General features: G+C 43.3%; 1 protein-coding gene across 1 annotated transcript in view; it reads right to left on the bottom strand.

Moving 5' to 3' along the window:
* Positions 1-15,651, bottom strand: part of LOC124553381 — a 43,053-nt gene extending 27,402 nt beyond the window's left edge. The window contains exons 1-2 of the mRNA XM_047127251.1: positions 15,218-15,651; positions 7,337-7,464 (exon numbers count right to left, since the gene is read on the bottom strand). Of these exons, the coding sequence (XP_046983207.1) occupies positions 7,337-7,464; positions 15,218-15,374 (285 nt within the window). The 5' untranslated portion in view covers positions 15,375-15,651. The remainder of the gene's footprint in view (positions 1-7,336; positions 7,465-15,217) is intronic.
* Positions 15,652-15,941: the final 290 nt, after the last annotated feature.

Here is a 15,941-nt window from a genome sequence, read left to right as displayed (position 1 = left end):
CGTATCGCGACATTGCTGCTCGCTTTGGTCGAGATCCAATGACTGTTAGCAGACTAGAAACGGTGGGTTCAGGAAGGTACTATGGAACGCCGTGCTGGATCCCAACGGCCTAATATGACTAGCAGTCGAGATGACAGGCATCTTATCCGCATGGCTGTAATGGATCGTGCAGCCATGTCCAGATGGAGACGTTTGCAAGACAACAATCATCTGTACGAACAGTTCGACGCTTGCAGCAGCATGGACTATCAGCTTGGAGACTGTGGCTGCGGTTACCCTTGACGCTGCATCACAGACAGGAGCGCCTGCTATGCTGTAGTCAACGACGAACCTGGGTGCACGAATGGCAAAACGTCATTTTTTCGGATGAATCCAGGTTCTGTTTACGGCATCATGATGGTCGCATCCATGTTTGGCGACGTCGCGGTGAACGCACATTGGAAGCGCGTATTCGTCATCGCCATACTGGCGTATCACCCGGCGTGATGGTATGGGGTGCCATTGGTTACACGTCTCGATCACCTCTTGTTCGCAATGACGGCACATTGAATAGTGGACGTTACATTCAGATGTCTTACGACCCGTGGCTCTACCTTCATTCGATCCCTGCGAAATCCTACATTTCAGCAGGACAATTCCTGACCGCATGTTGCAGGTCCTGTACGGGCCTTTCTGGATACAGAAAATGTTCGACTGCTGCCCTGGCCAGCACATTCTCCAGATCTCTCACCAATTGAAAACGTCTGGTCAATGGTGGCCAAGCAACCGTCTCGTCACAATACGCCAGTCACTACTCTTGATGAACTGTGGTATCGTGTTGAGGCTGCATGGGCAGCTGTACCTGTACACGCCATCAAAGCTCTGTTTGACTCAATGCCCAGAACGTATGAAGGCCGTTATTACGGCCAGAGGTGGTTGTTCTGGGTACTGATTTCTCAGGATCTACGCACCGAAATTCCATGAAAATGTAATCACTGTCAGTTCTAGAATAATATATTTGTCCAATGAATACCCGTTTATCATCTGCATTTCTTCTTGGTGTAGCAATTTTAATGGCTAGTAGTGTAAGTGATTCTTATGGGTTCTACTTCTTCCTTTCCAGGTGTGAGCAGGCGTTACTCGCTGTGTGATCTGAGCCCAGCAGCTGATAATGATGATGACGATGATGATGATCTCTGGGGAACGACTTAGATTGTTCAGAGGCAGATATCGCTTGTTCTACAGTATTAAATTTTTTGTTTGTTATTTTTGAGATGCTCTAGTTTGTAGATGTTCTCAATGCGAATATCGGTGTTTTGACACGACCACCAGCTACTAGTTCTTTTGCACCTATGTTTTCGTATGGGTTTGTCCATATTCTTTCAGACACATTCCCCTACTGACGTCATACACCTCCTCTAGTACCCATGCTGGATATGCCCTTAATGACAAACATGCCCACTGATGATGAGTTGCCGGAAGTGTATTCCAGTAATGAACATAACAACAATTTCACTTGTAAGTACTCAGAATTTATTATTATTATTATACGAATACGGATTTTTATTTCTCCTTCCTTAGATACTTATCAACTGCGTCTCTTTCTCCTTCTTGTGTGCAGAGTTATTAGGATTTCGACGTGTCGTTGAGGGGAAGAGCATTGACCAAGTTAGGGGGAGAGCTGTCGTGACGTCATGGGGTGAGTCGATACCAGAGTGGTCATACTGAGTCACTTTTCTGAGGTGCAGGAAAGGGGGTCGTGTAAGACACTCAGCTGTATACCCTGCCTTGATTTATGTTCATAAGATTTTGATCAACTTATTGTGGGGTCCAGTTGCATCTCTCTTCAAAAGTATATACTGCTAACAAAAAGCATGCCCTAATGCCCAGAATCATGACGAGAGGAATTTAAATTGATTTCCATGGTTCCTTCTCGCTAGCGATAGAAATTACCCTAAAAATACAGGGCATACAGATACACAACAAACACCAGATATCCACTGACGATCTAATTTCTCGTATATGGCCGGATGTTGGAAAGCCATAAGGAGAAGACGAACATTAACACACTGTGTGGCCCATCGACAAAGAAGTCAAGCGTAAATTAGGTGGTCCCCTCTTCTTGTCCATATTAGCTGAGAAACATCCAAAAAGTGTAGGCCTGCTGCTAATCTCTGAAGGCGATAAGCAACACAACGTTTGGATCAAATGCATGTCCCACCTACGTTCCTCTGAAATGAAAACAAAAAAGGTGCAAGACATTTTTGCTGTGGATGTCTCGTATACCAAGAGCATGTATCTTGAAAGACCTAATTGACTGCTAGAGCCAGGAAACAATATGTGTGGAAATGCTTATCAAGGATAAACGGTTCTAGAAGTTTAAGAATGCCTCTCACCAACACTTCTGTCCCTTCGTCGTTTACGTCGATTTAGAGCGCCTCCTAGCTCCTGTGGTACAGTGTGAACGTGGTGCCTCTGCCTCCCATATCACTGTCACAAAATGATGCATACGATATGTGGCTACCCATCAAGTTCTGTGCACTAAAATTAAAATCTTATGTCAAGGGAATAGTGCGAGATGGCTGCTCACTGAGCTTGAAAGTCTTGTCCGGGATGTTTATAACATTTATAGTGAAAACGTCCTCATGACCAACGTGAAGGAGAATGATGCACTGTGCAAGCAGGCAGCTGATCGTTATATCTGGGGACTGTGACTGGACAGAGGTGAGGAAGCTCCCTGTAGAGACTGTTGCCACGTAACGGGGAAGTCCCAGAGTGCAGCTGACAACCCATGTAACTTTAAGTACTAACTGCCACAGCACACAGCCATCTTTTCCACAATTTAAGTGAGGATGATGCCCACTTTATAGTTCAGCACTTTGACGAGTCTGGGTAGTAGGATGATAAGATCAGTGTCATTGCTGACACCGTTGACAGATACATGCCGCTTCACAGAGGATCACACCACTTCCTGGATTCACAACGCTTCATGCTCACGTCTCTTTAGAAATTTGCTGAACCAACGCGTCCTGAAGATATTCTTAGCAAAGGGAGCCACTTATCTCGATGATGTAGAGTTTCAAGAGTTTCAACTTGTGACGGAGAAGGGGTCTTTCCATAGGAATATCTGGATTCTCTAGTAAACTAAGAGGCATTTCCATAATGAATGGAAAGAACAGGCACTTGGTGAATGAACAGCAGGACTTCGGCATCTCTGATTTATCACAACATGTAAAATGGTGAACACGAATGTACATCTGACCGACAACATCGAGAAGTTCTGTAGCATACGGCTGAGATTTCGTGGGGTGCCATGTTAAGAAAGACACAAGCCGGCAGCGAATTCTTGACCAACGTTGACATGCTTGTCTTCCTGGAACATGCGATTCACGAGTTACTTTGCCAACGTGTGCGCAGGTATGCCAAGGCAAATAACCTGCAAATAATCGAGGGGGAGTACACGTTGTCTGACGATTTCAGTATCATCCTTTACCTGGATGTAAACTGTCTCTACAGGCAAACCATGCAACAACGTCTACCATTTGGAGGGTTCTGATGGATGTCCAAAGGGGAAATCACCATACTGAGGAAAGAGATCAAATATGTGGCTGCTGATGCTGTTGAGGGATATGTCCTAGAAGTAGAGCTGGACTATCCCACAAGTCTGCATGACAAACATGGTGATTTGCACAGCCTGAAAGACTTTCACGTTCAGGGACTTCAACAGGTGCCTCCTCTAGGGCATTGGCGCTGCACCACAAATGCTTATCAGGAGACCTTTCGACCGAGGTTATATACTGAGGTATATACTGCAATTCCAGCTGGAAGCAGGGGTGTCCTACCACGATCACAAGTGGTTCACTGGGGGGCATAGGTGTGGAAATCTGCTGCACTCAGACTATTTACTGATGCCTCTGGGTGGGTTTATTTGTTAGTAAAAAGGTAAAAGAGTGTTCCACTTGACTGGGTGTGTGTGGAATAGTTTGATGAACTGTTTGTCACAGTTCTGACTGCATGTTTGAGATTATGAATGTTTCATTGCACACTGCGTGCGTCCACGTGTGTGTGTGTGTGTGTGTGTGTGAGAGAGAGAGAGAGAGAGAGAGAGAGAGAGAGAGAGAGAGACAGAGTATATATTTCGTGTGGAACATGTACAATATGCATCCGTGTAAAGAAAGTATTTTATATGTTTATGGTTCGTGTGTGTGTGTGTGTGTGTGTGTGTATGTGTGTGTGTGTGTGTGTGTGTATTGTTTTTGAGCTGCCATTGCTTTTGCTGTTCTAAGTATGTACACACTGAAAACTTCTCTCTCTCTCTCTGAGTTACTAATAAGTGTTTAATAGACGTTGGAAATGAAAAAATTACCTTATTCACAAAAGAATGTGTATATTGTAATGAATCAAATACGAAATAACAAAACTGTTACGTATATAACAAATACGAGAAAAAATGGAAATTAAAAAGCTTTCAGTTGTTTTCACAATACAGTTGTTCTTCTTTTTCATATTTTTTGAATGAAATACCTCCTTTATCAGTTTTATATTGATGGCAGGAGCCAGAGAAAAAAGAAATCCTTTTCGAATACAATATTTTTTAAATTTACATACATACATACATGGCCGACCGGTTCTAGACGGGATCGCGATTTATCGCCTCCAAGTCGTATTTGCGTAAGTGGAGCTTTGCGGATGTGCGCCAGGAATACTGCACGCGTTTACGTGTGTGTGTGTGTGTGTGTGTGTGTGTGTGTGTGTGGGACGTGCATCACGTCCTCGCTGTGACAGCGTGCGGTTAGCGGTCAGCGTGCAGCCAACATCCCGTTTGTGGTCTGAGCCGCTTCGCGCTTCCGCCAGCCCGGCTGTGGGCGTCACAACAATACAGGGCGAGGTGGGCCAGCGAGCGACACGGGCCGAGTCCACACAGTAGGGGGCCCGGCGTACGGCCCGACCCAAAAGCACTGTAGTGGTGACACGTGGCTGCAGTCGACTCTTACCGATACGTCGATAAGCAGCATAGAAAACGAAAAATAAAATTCAGAATTTCCCTCGTTGTCCAGGAGCAGTGAATTGGAAGGTGGTGCACACTTTTGAATCGGCACCTTCCAATACGTTGAATCCGTCGTCCTTGCCATGGCGCCACTGCGCTTTCTGCCATCTAGACCTAATCTATGCCGGCCGGTGTGGCCGAGCGGTTCTAAACGCTTCAGCCTGGAACCGCGCGACTGCTACGGTCGCAGGTTCGAATCCTGCCTCTGACATGGATGTGTGTGATGTCCTTACGTCAGTTAGGTTTAAGTAGTTCTAAGTTCTAGGGGACTGATGACCTGATAAGTCCCATAGTGCTCAGAGACATTTGAACTATTCTGACCATACATACATACATATTTGTACACAGTATTATGTGAGAGCCCAGTTACCAGGGGCACAGGGTCAAAATCGTCAGCTGCGTCGTTACCTGGGCCACAGCACGCTTTGCCGTACTACTCTGCAGGGCTGCAGTGAAGAACCATGAGAGGAATTATCTCGAATACGAATACCTCGAGACTGCTGCAGCTGTCTGAAGACTCAAGTTTCATTCAGAGAGCAAAGTGTGTCTTTAAATCGAAACTATCTGTACAACATTGGTTTCACGGAATAACTTTTAGCAATTACACTTTTCCTAAGCAGGTGCAGTGTATGATCAACGAAGCGTAGCTGCACCGCAAATGTAATAAAGAAGTCGTCCTTTAAACATTCTCGCAAGCTGTGAGGTACTAACTCTACAAAATATTGGATGCGTATCAGGTAAATTGCCTTTGCTGCAGTGAAATGCTTGGGTGATGGTAACGAAAACAAGATGCAATGATAGGACATAATACGATGTCAGCAGAAACCATTCTTAAATACGGAACCCGCTACTGTCAATCGTTGAAATTACCATCCAGCAAACATCCGTAATATTTATAGGAAAAACATTTAATCTACCCAGAACCTTTTCAGTTCACTAAAACAGGTATCGCGTAATTCTCTTCTCAAAGGATCCAAAATGAGGCTCACACGATACTTTAGGGACTGGCACGTTGCTACATACGCCACAAAAAGTTACACAAAGACACAGATCATACTGCGTCTTTTTGCTTTCCATGTATACTACTGTCAGAATCCAAATAGTCATAATGCACAGTGGCCATTCTATGTGTTAAGGTTGGGTTGTTTGGGGAAGGAGACCAGACAGCGAGGTCATCGGTCTCATCGGATTAGGAAAGGATGGGGAAGGAAGTCGGCCGTGCCCTAAATCAGAATGGCCGGACACGGGATTGAACCGTCGTCCTCCTGAATGCGAGTCCAGTGTATGTGTTAAGAGCACATAGCTTTTACTCTCGGTAGTGGGAAAATCACTGGTGGTGGTGTTCATAAATCATAGACAGAGAATTCAGACTCGATAATGGTTCGAGTTAGGCCACGAGACACGTGCAGAAATGCTAACGACTGAGATGAATGCTCTCAGAAAGCAGCATCCGGTTTCCCGTTAGTCTGGCACAGATTTTCATTGGCCTTGACGCTTGTGACTGTAGTAGCACAGTGCCTTTAACAAAGCCACTCTCAGACGCAACACGCTCCAACTGGTGGACCTCAACTGCAGGTTTTCGTTATTGACGCGCGTCCTCTGTGGCTGCGGCGGCTGGGGCATTGCCGTGTCACACGGACAGTGCTGGCTGGCAGTGGTGAGCACAGGGGGCCGCCAATGGCGTCGCGCCACAAGTGTCAGCTGCGCTATCGTCTTGTCATGGAGTCGTGGGAAATGGTCACGTGAATGTTAAGGTGGGAAGAGTTTGAGCAGTTGTCTCGAAATGTATGAATTATGTGGTACGTATACAGGTTAATAAGGAGATTTGAAGTTGACGAACCTCCATGTTGAGAGAAGTAAGTTTATAGGCCTTCAATATGGAGTAGAGATTCTTAGGAAGAGAAGATGCTGATGGAGACTTGAATTGCCACACGGAGACTCTAGACCACTCCCCACTGAATATGAAGCTAACATCCTTCACCTTGTAAAGCAGCATGCAAAGTTATCTGAATCTGTTAAAGAAGTAGCTAGCAAATACGAGAAAAGAAAGATACAGACGATTTTCTTCGATCTCTAACCATTCCGAACTTAGCCTCCCTGTATCATAGCCCCAAAAGGCTCACAGAAGTAGAGGTTGGTTCAGAATTCTTCCAGATGGTTAGTATTAGAACTGGAGAGCCAAAGATAGCTACAGGATGAAAAAGGTATACTGGGAAACACTCCCCAAGAACTGACCAGGTGGTGTGTGTCATTTTCTCACACCCTGTACGTATAATACAGTTTATAAGAGGAGGAAAAAACTCCACTTACCATTCGTTCGAATGCGAGGGGAACCAACAGCTGCGAGGCGTGCGTGGCACCGAGTGAGAGCAGCTGCGCCAAGTCCCGCCAGTAGCTGGAGAGTCGCTCCCGGAAAACAGCCGCCTGGACCTGCAGTCCTGCACAAGACGGGAGACGACGGACTGGTGAACAAGCCAGTGGATCAGACTTCTGTAGGAAGCACAGCTTTCACTTTCTGCCCCCACAAAGCGTATGCAGGTAGCATTTACCTTTTGAAACTAGATCAATATACAATGTCAGTAATCGTATGAGTTATAGCACGGACACCTTGACCGGACGTTACAAAGCTCATATTCCAGCGACAAATTTAAAGAGCACATCAAGCAAAGAGAGAGTACCATCACCTAACGTAGATCCAGTAATAAAAATTAACCTAAGGGTAGAAGTATCAAAATACCTGAAGAAGTGGAAATATACAACTATTTCAAAAATCACCCACACGGGTTGCCCAACAATAAGACAGATTTAAGAAATAAGAGATCTTGAGATAAATTCCAGTGAGTTTTACGTGCTAATAATAGAAAGTAACATAAATGAGAATGCATAGTTTGGCTATTTGACTTTGACTTACTGACAAGCATAGGACGTAACGATTTGCACAGAATCGTGTCTATGCTGGTTTTATAATATGAGTAGTCTTTACTATGTTTCCCGTGAGTTGTATGATATGTATGGAAATGAGGAAGAATTATGTCCACTCATAAACGTTTTTATATTTAGGATGTATTTATTTTAACATAAGTAATATATTTTAGTAATTCAGTAAAAAATTGAATAAGGTGTTTTGCAAGTGTAGCTGAAAAAGCCATTCACGGCCTAAACTTTCTAAGGAGCATGGAAATGTATGACTACATTTGTACTGCTACAGTACCTTACATATTAACAGTACATTTTACAATTACATGATGATACACATAATGTTCTGTAATATGTGACATGTATCCCATCACATGTTTTTATCTCTTTTTTTGTACTCCTTTTTCTTTTTATTTGTCCACCGGATCAATTCGTGTACGAATGTTGTTGTGAATGCGATTTATACCTTTGTGATGTTACTGTGGTACAAAGAATACACATGTAAAATTATATATATATATATATATATATATATATATATATATATATATGATTATTACTGCCATATTTTTATGAGCAGCCAAGCTACTGTAAGCCTTTGACGATGGATACCATATGTACTATTACGCACTATCACAATAAAGAAATGTCTTATGTTTTTTCTTTACGCGAAATGCTTGTATCGTAAACAGAATGCCAAATTTTGTTAACAAATGTAAACACGATATTAAGATACTCTGGTATAAAACCTTTATTGTGGGATGTACAATCACTGCTAAGGGCAAAGAAGAAACGACTTGTGAATATGTTCCCCACCAACCGCCTCAGTTGTCATATGAACAACATGAACAGTGGTTAGAGGGGATTCATGTTAGTGATGTTAACATCAGTAACAATAAATTTACCTGATGCCATTGCTATGATCCTTACGCTCATGTAAAGTTGATGTACTCTCGGAGTTAGGAGACTCAACATACAGAGACAACAGTGAGATATACACACGTCAGAAGATTTGTAAATTTTGACACCTCCAGTGGCCCGATGCAAGAGATGTGCTGTTTTTAGCATTTTTTGTAATATAACTGCTTTATGTATGGGAGGATAGTGGCGTTCTATACATGCCATCTGCACTTCCCTCTCCGGTTATTGCTGTATACCCGTATAAAGGGCATAGGATCGAAAATGTAGTCGTGAAAACATATAATGTTATAGTTAATGGCAGACACAACGTCTTTAAGAAAAATACTGCACTATTTTTATGCCTGTGCCAGATTTTTGGCATTTCGTTCTTATGCGAGCCTATTTTCAGTACAAAAAAGACATTGCTACAGATGGAGAATGATGTGTGGACACGATGTTTGTTCTGTTCCTAATGCTATTGGAATTACTCAGCGCAAATCGCAAAAGAGAAAGTCCAAAGAACGTGCATCTTAATAACGAATCATCGGCATGAGGGACTTGAGAGCATCGTACCGACACATTACACTGGCATCTGGCTGTAGGGAAACGACTGCAGAATGTATAGCCACGGGTTGGGGTGGAGACAACACAGTGCTGAGAAGTTCACCAGCCATCACAGACAGACCGGTGTAACCCGGGTTGAGATCTGTGGCTACCACTGACACCACACCACAAGCAGCATAGTGTAGGGCGTTCTGTGGTGTTCAGCGGCGGGAGTCGCTTTTGCCTGTGGCGGTCAGGTCGACGCTGCTCTGTCCTCAGGTGGCCTCGTGAGACGTCACGGGAAGCAGCGGTCGTCGAGATGCCTACCTCTCCAGCCCACAGAAACAAACAGGGGTCAGGAAGACTCGCGATCATATGATGTGGAAGGCATATGGAAGAGTTCTTAGGAATTTCGAAAATTTGGAAGCCAAATTATTATTCAAACTGGTTCTCCAGATAAACAATCAGTATCTCTCGAAAATATCATTCACATAGTTCTGTATGTTCAAGGACAGACAAGTGCGAGGACATCCGCACAATTACCTAAAGCGCTCTCACACTCAAGTTGCTGACAAGAATATGTGTATAAGAGGAAAAAGTAGATTGAGGAAGTGCTAGATGACGATCAATTTCGTTTTAGGAAAGATAAAGGCATCAGCGAAGGACTTCTCAGTTGGCGATTGATGATTAAAGCGAGACTTAAGGAAAATCTAGGCATGTCCGTAGGATTTGTAGTTAGATAAAAATCGTACGATAATTTAAAATGTTGCAGGATTTCCGAAACTCTAAGGAAAATGGGTGTAACCTCTAGGGAAAGAAGGGTTACGTGCAATTTGTACATCAAACAAGAGGATAAAGTAGGAAGACCAATAACAAACAGACTAGGTTAAGAAAGGTAAAAGACATACATCTAATCGCCCCTACGATTCAATCTGTACATCGAAGAAGCAATGACGGAATTAAAAATGGGGTTCAGAAATGAAATTAAAATTCATGTTGAAAGGTTATCAGTGACAGGAATAGCTGAGGTCATTGCTGTTCTCAATGGAAGTCAGAGGTAACAGTAGGAGATGTTGAGTAGAATGAACAATCTAATGGGTAGACTCTATGAATTAAGACTAAACCAAACAAAGATTAAATTAATGATGTCTAGCAGAAATCAGATCAGTGTTCAACTTGTAGAATTGTAGACGAGGATCAAGACGAACTGAAAGAATTCTGCTACCTTGAGGACATAGTAGCCGGTTCAAGTGGCCGTGCGGTTCTAGGCGGTGCAGTCTGGAACCGCGAGACAGCTACGGTCGCAGGTTCGAATCCTGCCTCGGGCATGGATGTGTGTGATGTCCTTAGGTTAGTTAGGTTTAACTAGTTCTAAGTTCTAGGGGACTAATGACCTCAGAAGTTGAGTCCCATAGTGCTCAGAGCCATTTTAACCGAGGACAAACTAACTCATAATGGAAAAATGAAAGAGAACATGAAGAGTAGAGAAGAACATTCAAAGAGGATGTTCACGGCCAAACGAAGTCAACTAACATCAACTGTCAGTTTTGTAACAACGAAATCAAAGAATCATTGATAAAATTATTTAATAGGATAGATAAAAGAATCGACTCACGAAGCAGCGGCAGAACACACATAGAAACTGTTGTGATTGGCAAGCTTTCGGAACCAGTGGCTCTTTCTGCAGGTAAAAGGGTTGAAACGGAAGGAAGAAGGGTTAAGGAAAAGGACTGGACAGGTCTAGGAAAAGGGGGAAAAAGGGTAGATTTTCGGAAAGTCACCCAGAACCGCGGGTCAGAGGAGACTTACCGTACAAGATGAGAAGGAATGTTGGGGACCGCATCCAGGGAGCTTAAAGGTGGAAGATAGGTTAATATACAAGACAGAGGTTACTGCTAAAACATTGATCTCGAGTTAACAAGAGTGTGTCCTCCTATAATAGCCCTGTAACTGGCAAAACATATTCTATCAAAGGGAGAGCCAGCTGCGAAAAGATACAAGTCATATTCCAGCTACTGCGTAAACACTGTTTAGCCTTCTACATAGGCATGACTACCATCACATTATCAATTAGGATGAATGGGCATAGGCTGAGGGTATATACTGGTAACTCACAATATCCTGTTGCAGAGCACGGTCTACGACGTGACATTCGTGACACCAGCGCCTGTTTCACCACCTGGATTCCTCCCCCAGGCACCAGTATCTCAGGACTCCGTAGGTGAAAACTAACTCTACAACGTGTCCTTGGTTCTCGCCACCCAGCTTTTTATCACTGTAACTACTCTTTGCTTCACTCCGTTTCAGTTTGCTGCATCTTTCATTGTCATTCCCATCTATTTTTCACCGCCCCATCCCACCTCTGTTATGTACAATGTGCTTACCTTCTCACTCTTAATAACTTGTGATCAGTGATTTAGCAGTAATCTCTGTCGTGCATATCACCTTGTCTTAAGCTCTTAGGTTTTCAAATCGCGTCCGATGCAGTCCTCAACAATTAGTCTTCCCTCCTCATCTCGTACAGTAAGTTTCCCCTGACCCACAGTTCTGGGCGACTTTCCCAAAATCTACGCCATAAGTTTTGAGCACAGTATTCTGTGAAAGTGAAACATGGACAGTGGGAAAACCGGGACGGAAGAGAATCGAAGCGTTTGAGATGTGGTGCTAGAGAAGAATTTCGAAAATTAGATGGACTGATAAAAGAAAAAATGATTAGGTTCTCAGGAGTATCGGTGAAGAATGGAACATACCAAACGCTTTGGTAGGAAGATGGGACAGTATTTTGTTCTTGGTCATGCAACCTTATTGTTTCCTCTTGGTTCTTGTACGTATTACCCGTCTTTTTTTGCAACTTACTCTTATTTTTCTCAATATTCCGAACATTTTGCAGAATTTTACATTTCCGGATGCTTTTCCTTTCAGGGCCTATGAATGTGTCCATTTTATCTTCCAAGTTTTGCTTCCCGCATCGGTTACAATGTCAGACGTGCCGCCCTCTTGTGCTATTAGCCTTCTGACAGTCAAAATGATCGTCATCTATCATATCCTCTATTATCTTTTCCATTCCTCTGTATATATTATTCCTGTCGACAAATTCCATACATGAGGTGTTGTGGTCATTGTGCGGTAGGCCTCGCAACTATCTGCTTATATCTTCAGGGTTGTATCTAATGCTATAGCGCCATTCTCGTATATTCTAGACGCCAACTTCAATAATTCTTGGTTGACACTTTCGCCAATGATTTGCTGATCAATTGCTGTGTTTTTTTTTCTGTTTCCCAAGGTTTCTTTTCCGTTAGCTCCTTATATCTATCTTTGTTTGTCCAATTTCCTACGATGCCCTTTTCATAGGTGTCCATTTCTGTTCAAATGAACTGCCTGTGTGGTATTCATCAACGTAATATCTACAGCCCAAGAGAAATTCAAATGAAGTTCGTGATTGCTTTGCACTTTAGTGTCCCACTCCTTTCCGCGTTTTGTTCTTCCAGACCATTCTCTTAAACTTCAATCCACCCTTGATCGCAATTCAACTGACATCTGAGCTTATGTCTGGGCCTAGGTGTGCCACACAATCGAAGAGCAGGATTTACAAAACGATAGATTTCGACTTCTAGACACAGATAATCGGACAATTCTTCCCATAAATACAGATGTGCGAGTATTAAGAAGAGTCTCGCCAGGACGTAACCTCAGATGGAACTTTCCTGTGCCTCGATCCTTTTCGAAGCATACCTCCCGTGGGGAAGCGAGAGTTTTCTGTAGCTACCGACGGTTGCGAGTTAAAACAAAGAGCGACAGAGGGAGAGAGAAAGGGACTCCCCTCTCTTCCACTCCGCTCCAAGGCCAAACGTCGTGTGCAATCATGACTGTTTGTACTGAAGCCATAATGTTATGTAATTGCAGTACGTGAAGTTTTGATATTTTTATCATTGTGTAATTTGTTAAAAGAAAGGCGAACAAACATGTAAAAGTAATGCATCCACAGTTTGAAACAGTTACACTGTTTTACATCTAAGTCAACTTGAAGATGCAGAGCTACAATTTTTGTAGTATGTGTATTCTGATATAAAGCATAACATGTGGAATTTATGAAACCCCGTACATTAATTTCTGTCATCAGTGATAATACCTGCTACAGTTGCAAAATTGTACATCAGCAGTTGATTTTATCACTGGGATGTGTATCAACAGTTGTGCATGTCCCATCAAGAGAAACGTGTGTTCTTATGTGTCTCCATTGTTGTTGTTGTTATTAGCAAAAGTAGTATAATTATCACTACCGTGTGCTGCTCGTGTACTTCGCATGTCGTAATGTTGACTCATTGAGATGACAGGTTATATATAAGAGAGTGCACGAATGCCTTAATTTTATCAGGTGGAATAAACGCATAAAGAAGTAAATAAATGTACACAATGTGCCAAATTCCGCTACTTTTTATAACGCACTTTACACAATTTCTAAGGACATGGGCTCTGTCTTTTCTTGCGACTCTTAGTGTCTGTTCTGCTGGGGTTGGCATCGTGTAGTGGATCCCCGTACGCTCTGTAGCATATGGCATTAAAGGTCTAAAAATTTCGTAAAAGTTACAGTACCTTCCTGCATCGTCACTTTTATCGCAACGACAATGAACGGGAGTCTTAAAACGTCACGTGCAGAGTACTGTGCAGCGGGGTGACGTCCAGAGCCCTCAGACCCTCTTCACGTCGAAGACGTGGGAAGACGAGTGTGGAGCCGGTCACTTCTGCCCCATGTGTTTCACACACACACACACACACACACACACACACACACACGGATCTCTGTTACGGACAGAGGCAAGGTGAAATCTGACAATATTACCTCTTCAAAGCAAGCTTGTTTTATATAAAACACACACACGCACACACACACACACACACACACACACACACACACAGATCTCTGTTACGGACAGAGGCAAAGTAAAATCTGACAATATTACCTCTTCAAAGCAAGCTTCCTAAACAATCAGTTCGTGATTTTACGTCTCTGTCGCATTGTGCCAATGAAGTTGTTTGACGAAAATGATCGTGGTGAAGGGGTATCGTCATCATTGTCACCACCATCCTCTCATAAAGAATAGTCTAACGTCAATCAACTATTCTTCTCTCCATTTAACGGGTCTTCTTTATGACTGCCGCAACTGATCGCAAGGTACAAATAGTAGCACAAAGAAACGCTCATAGAGTTTCTTTTGCCTCGTGTAAGAGTTAGTCGAATAGCCACATATAACGACGCTTACGGGTCACAACTGTCGCGAGCTTTGACGTTTAAACGTGGCAATTTGACCGTCACTGTATACTGCTCCTGCAGGTGCCACACTGTCGCTTGTCGGTTCACCGGCACTATAAACGCGAACCTCTTACTCACCGTACCGTACAGTAGTTCGAGCTCCGACTATGGGCGAACGCAGCGGAGCGTGCCAGAAACAAGTGGTACACGAGCGTTGAAAAACTATGTGTTCAGAAAGTCTAACTGCGTACAGTCATAATCGTGGCACAAATCTCCGCGCGACATAGACAGCTGGGGCTCACACCTTGCAAGTGTGCGTTTTGTATGTGAGACCAGGTTGGTCATCTTCTCTTGTTAGATGCAGTCGGTTGTCATTAGATAACTGTTTCTTTTCTTCAGAGTGATTATTATTTAGTTCTTATGTTTTTATTTCTATGCACTATAATTAGGACAGAATTTTCAAATGTGGTGCAGCTCCTTCACCATGTGTTGATTAACTTCGACGAGAGTTTTTATAGAAAACCTAAATGTGCACATTACGCTTTATTTAACAATAACGAACTTCCAAATAATATACTCACCAGGTTTATTCCTCCACTTAAACTGATTATGACGCTCCCACTCACATCTCACCCTGCTGGCCGTGGCTCTTGTGATGCGTCGAACAGCATGCGCTGACTGGGACAGGATATGATGCCTCAGATCATCCGCTTGCAGCGCTGTCACGTTCCATTCCATGTTGTTCAACCTTTCAAAATAAAATGGAGTCAGCTTATGTGACAGATCATATTCTGAAACTTGACTGTATTTTGTAGACTAGAATAGTGAAAACTAAACTGAACTTGCCCTTCTCCAGCTTTTACGTTTCCCATTGATGGAGGTCGCCAGCCCATTAGAGACGAATCGAGGTGTCAGACAGGAATTGTTGCGTACATCACGGCTGGTATGCGAGTCTGCTAACATATTCTGGCGAACTGATCATTTCTGATGAAATACAAGAATTCACATACAAACAATTAGCCAGAACTATGATGGACAAGCACAGCAGACCGCCTTCAAAGGCATGGAGTGGGCGCTCCCCCACAACATGGCTCACCGTCTGCTCCTCGGCGCCATAGTCACGAGCAGCACTTCCACTATAATACCACGATTTCAAGACGTTGCCATGTCTCTCTCGTGCCATTTGGATGAGGTTGAATCTTGGTCTTTCCTGACAAGAAAGACCATACTGCGCTACCTTACTCAATTGGACTGAATACTTTTTTGCACCCTGTCTTAGGAATTAGTACCTTGGCATCCTTGATT

Source organism: Schistocerca americana, chromosome 11 (assembly GCF_021461395.2).
Source record: "Schistocerca americana isolate TAMUIC-IGC-003095 chromosome 11, iqSchAmer2.1, whole genome shotgun sequence".
Taxonomy (NCBI): domain Eukaryota; kingdom Metazoa; phylum Arthropoda; class Insecta; order Orthoptera; family Acrididae; genus Schistocerca; species Schistocerca americana.
This window is presented reverse-complemented; position numbering and strand designations above follow the sequence as displayed.